At 45.4% G+C, this 5,000-nt stretch overlaps 1 protein-coding gene across 2 annotated transcripts in view; it reads left to right on the forward strand.

Annotated features, from left to right (window-relative positions):
- The window catches only part of LOC121845347 (transmembrane protease serine 6), a 39,025-nt gene that overhangs the window by 9,107 nt on the left and 24,918 nt on the right, over nt 1-5,000 (forward strand). For both annotated transcript variants that reach the window (XM_042316518.1, XM_042316517.1), the window contains 2 exons: nt 3,648-3,757; nt 3,914-4,056. In XM_042316518.1, coding sequence (XP_042172452.1) covers nt 3,648-3,757; nt 3,914-4,056 — 253 coding nt within the window. The remainder of the gene's footprint in view (nt 1-3,647; nt 3,758-3,913; nt 4,057-5,000) is intronic.

A 5,000-nucleotide genomic window follows, 5' to 3' on the forward strand; every position in this document is an offset into this window, starting at 1 on the left:
GTCAACTACTGTCTTCTACTGTCTTATATTGTCTGCTACTGTCTGCTACTGTCTTATATTGTCTTATATTGTCTACTACTGTCTTCTACTCTTATATTGTCTTCTACTGTCTGCTACTGTCTTCTACTGTCTTCTACTGTCTTATATTGTCAACTACTGTCTACTATTGTCTTATATTGTCTACTACTGTCTTCTACTCTTATATTGTCTTCTACTGTCTTCTACTGTCTGCTACTGTCTTCTACTGTCTTATATTGTCTGCTACTGTCTGCTACTGTCTTCTACTGTCTTATATTGTCTTCTACTGTCTGCTACTGTCTGCTACTGTCTTCTACTGTCTTATATTGTCTGCTACTGTCTGCTACTGTCTTCTACTGTCTTATATTGTCTTCTACTGTCTGCTACTGTCTACTATTGTCTTATATTGTCTACTACTGTCTGCTACTGTCTACTATTGTCTTATATTGTCAACTACTGTCTTCTACTGTCTTATATTGTCTGCTACTGTCTGCTACTGTCTTCTACTGTCTTATATTGTCTGCTACTGTCTTCTACTGTCTTCTACTGTCTTCTACTGTCTTATATTGTCAACTACTGTCTTCTATTGTCTTATATTGTCTGCTACTGTCTGCTACTGTCTTCTACTGTCTTCTACTGTCTTATATTGTCAACTATTTTTTTATTTTATTTCACCTTTATTTAACCAGGTAGGCTAGTTGAGAACAAGTTCTCATTTACAACTGCGACCTGGCCAAGATAAAGCATAGCAGTGTGAGCAGACAACACAGAGTTACACATGGAATAAACAATTAACAAGTCAATAACACAGTAGAAAACAAAGGGGGAGTCTTATATACAATGTGTGCAAAAGGCATGAGGAGGTAGACGAATAGTTACAATTTTGCAGATTAACACTGGAGTGATAAATGATCAGATGGTCATGTACAGGTAGAGATATTGGTGTGCAAAAGAGCAGAAAAGTAAATAAATAAAAACAGTATGGGGATGAGGTAGGTGAAAATGGGTGGACTATTTACCAATAGACTATGTACAGCTGCAGCGATCGGTTAGCTGCTCAGATAGCTGATGTTTGAAGTTGATGAGGGAGATAAAAGCTCCAACTTCAGCGATTTTTGCAATTCGTTCCAGTCACAGGCAGCAGAGTACTGGAACGAAAGGCGGCCAAATGAGGTGTTGGCTTTAGGGATGATCAGTGAGATACACCTGCTGGAGCGCGTGCTACGGATGGGTGTTGCCATCGTGACCAGTGAACTGAGATAAGGCGGAGCTTTACCTAGCATGGACTTGTAGATGACCTGGAGCCAGTGGGTCTGGCGACGAATATGTAGCGAGGGCCAGCCGACTAGAGCATACAAGTCGCAGTGGTGGGTGGTATAAGGTGCTTTAGTGACAAAACGGATGGCACTGTGATATACTGCATCCAGTTTGCTGAGTAGAGTGTTGGAAGCCATTTTGTAGATGACATCGCCGAAGTCGAGGATTGGTAGGATAGTCAGTTTTACTAGGGTAAGCTTGGCGGCGTGAGTGAAGGAGGCTTTGTTGCGGAATAGAAAGCCGACTCTTGATTTGATTTTTGATTGGAGATGTTTGATATGAGTCTGGAAGGAGAGTTTGCAGTCTAGCCAGACACCTAGGTACTTATAGATGTCCACATATTCAAGGTCGGAACCATCCAGGGTGGTGATGCTAGTCGGGCATGCGGGTGCAGGCAGCGATCGGTTGAAAAGCATGCATTTGGTTTTACTAGGGTTTAAGAGCAGTTGGAGGCCACGGAAGGAGTGTGGTATGGCATTGAAGCTTGTTTGGAGGTTAGATAGCACAGTGTCCAATGACGGGCCGAAAGTATATAGAATGGTGTCGTCTGCGTAGAGGTGGATCAGGGAATCGCCCGCAGCAAGAGCAACATCATTGATATACACAGAGAAAAGAGTCGGCCCGAGAATTGAACCCTGTGGCACCCCCATAGAGACTGCCAGAGGACCGGACAGCATGCCCTCCGATTTGACACACTGAACTCTGTCTGCAAAGTAATTGGTGAACCAGGCAAGGCAGTCATCCGAAAAACCGAGGCTACTGAGTCTGCCGATGAGAATATGGTGATTGACAGAGTCGAAAGCCTTGGCAAGGTCGATGAAGACGGCTGCACAGTACTGTCTTTTATCGATGGCGGTTATGATATCGTTTAGTACCTTGAGTGTGGCTGAGGTGCACCCGTGACCGGCTCGGAAGCCAGATTGCACAGCGGAGAAGGTACGGTGGGATTCGAGATGGTCAGTGACCTGTTTGTTGACTTGGCTTTCGAAGACCTTAGATAGGCAGGGCAGGATGGATATAGGTCTGTAACAGTTTGGGTCCAGGGTGTCTCCCCCTTTGAAGAGGGGGATGACTGCGGCAGCTTTCCAATCCTTGGGGATCTCAGACGATATGAAAGAGAGGTTGAACAGGCTGGTAATAGGGGTTGCGACAATGGCGGCGGATAGTTTCAGAAATAGGGGTCCAGATTGTCAAGCCCAGCTGATTTGTACGGGTCCAGGTTTTGCAGCTCTTTCAGAACATCTGCTATCTGGATTTGGGTAAAGGAGAACTTGGAGAGGCTTGGGCGAGGAGCTGCCGGGGGAGGAGCTGTTGGCCGAGGTTGGAGTAGCCAGGCGGAAGGCATGGCCAGCCGTTGAGAAATGCTTATTGAAGTTTTCGATAATCATGGATTTATCGGTGGTGACCGTGTTACCTAGCCTCAGTGCAGTGGGCAGCTGGGAGGAGGTGCTCTTGTTCTCCATGGACTTCACAGTGTCCCAGAACTTTTTGGAGTTGGAGCTACAGGATGCAAACTTCTGCCTGAAGAAGCTGGCCTTAGCTTTCCTGACTGACTGCGTGTATTGGTTCCGGACTTCCCTGAACAGTTGCATATCACGGGGACTATTCGATGCTATTGCAGTCCGCCACAGGATGTTTTTGTGCTGGTCGAGGGCAGTCAGGTCTGGGGTGAACCAACTACTGTCTTCTATTGTCTTACATTGTCTGCTACTGTCTGCTACTGTCTTCTACTGTCTTCTACTGTCTTATATTGTCTTCTACTGTCTTCTACTGTCTTCTACTGTCTTATATTGTCAACTACTGTCTTATATTGTCTGCTACTGTCTGCTACTGTCTTCTACTGTCTTATATTGTCTTCTACTGTCTTCTACTGTCTGCTACTGTCTTCTACTGTCTTATATTGTCAACTACTGTCTTCTATTGTCTTATATTGTCTGCTACTGTCTGCTACTGTCTTCTACTGTCTTCTACTGTCTTATATTGTCTGCTACTGTCTGCTACTGTCTTCTACTCTGATATTGTCTTCTACTGTCTTCTACTATCTTCTATTGTATTATACTGTCTGCTACTGTCTTCTACTGTCATCTACTCTCGTTTACTGTCATCTACTGTCTTTTACTGTCTTATATTGTCATCTACTCTCTTCTACTCTTCTACTGTCTTCTACTATCTTCTATTGTATTATATTGTCTGCTACTGTCTTCTACTGTTTCTAACAAGTCATAACATGCGACCATTCTGTTTTATTTTGTTGTATTCCATTTTATGTGTGTGTGTGTGTGTGTATGTGTGTGTATGTGTGTGTGTCCTAGGTGCCCTCTGCAGACTATGGACTATCACTGGAGTTTGAAGGTTATGAGCTGAGCAGGGCCAACTATAACCAGGCCTGTACACAGGGACAGTGGATGGTACAGAACCGCAGGTACACACACACACACACACACACACACACACACACACACACACACACACACACACACACACACACACACACACACACACACACACACACACACACACACACACACACACACACACCTGTTTCATCTGTATAATTTGACCTGTGTCTCTGCCTCAGGTTCTGTGGGACGAGAGGTCTCCAGCCGTATGCTGAGCGCCTCTACCTCCTCTCCACGGCAACCAGAGTTGTCATGACGTCCGAGGTGTCAATCACAGGGCCTGGACTCCAGGTCCACTACAGCCTCTTCAACCAATCAGATCGTGAGTCTGGGGCCTGGATGACAGACATTGGTCAAGGGTTTGACCTCAGACCTAGAGTTAGGGTGAAGGTGCTATAGGTAATCTTTCTACAGACTGTCTGTCTGTTTAACCAATCAGATCGTGAGTTATTTTGAACAAGAGGTGTTTAGGGTGATTTTTTAGGTTGTGTGCTGAAATGATGTCCCGTGACAGATGAAGAGATGAGAAAGTGGGAGAAATGATGTGCTTGTGACATACAGTAAGGTGTGTTTGTATGACATACTACTGGTCGTACCAGGCTGCTGAGGGGAGGACGGCTCATAATAAAGGAGCCAATAGAATGGTATGAACCACATGGAACCACGTTGTTGATGTGTTTGATACCATTCCACTGACTCCATTCCAACCGTTATTATGAGCCGTCCTCCCCTCAGCAGCCTCCACTGGGTAGGAAGCATATTCATAAATAATACTTCCTACATCTCAAAGATGTTCATGTACTCTATTTGGGTGTCTTGAAAGTGCGTGTGTTCATGTGTTCCATCCTGTCCTGGTCAGTTCCTGGGTTTTCTCAATGGTCTGTGTGTTCCATCCTGTCCTGGTCAGTTCCTGGGTTCTCTAAATGGTCTGTGTGTTGCAGCCCGTCCTGGTCAGTTCCTGGGTTCTCTAAATGGTCTGTGTGTTCCATCCTGTCCTGGTCAGTTCCTGGGTTCTCTAAATGGTCTGTGTGTTCCATCCTGTCCTGGTCAGTTCCTGGGTTCTCTAAATGGTCTGTGTGTTGCAGCCCGTCCTGGTCAGTTCCTGGGTTCTCTAAATGGTCTGTGTGTTCCATCCTGTCCTGGTCAGTTCCTGGGTTCTCTAAATGGTCTGTGTGTTCCATCCTGTCTTGGTCAGTTCCTGGGTTCTCTAAATGGTCTGTGTGTTGCAGCCCGTCCTGGTCAGTTCCTGTGTTCTCTAAATGGTCT

The sequence above is a fragment of the Oncorhynchus tshawytscha genome, unplaced genomic scaffold, assembly GCF_018296145.1.
Source record: "Oncorhynchus tshawytscha isolate Ot180627B unplaced genomic scaffold, Otsh_v2.0 Un_contig_7588_pilon_pilon, whole genome shotgun sequence".
Classification (NCBI taxonomy): Eukaryota; Metazoa; Chordata; class Actinopteri; order Salmoniformes; family Salmonidae; genus Oncorhynchus; species Oncorhynchus tshawytscha.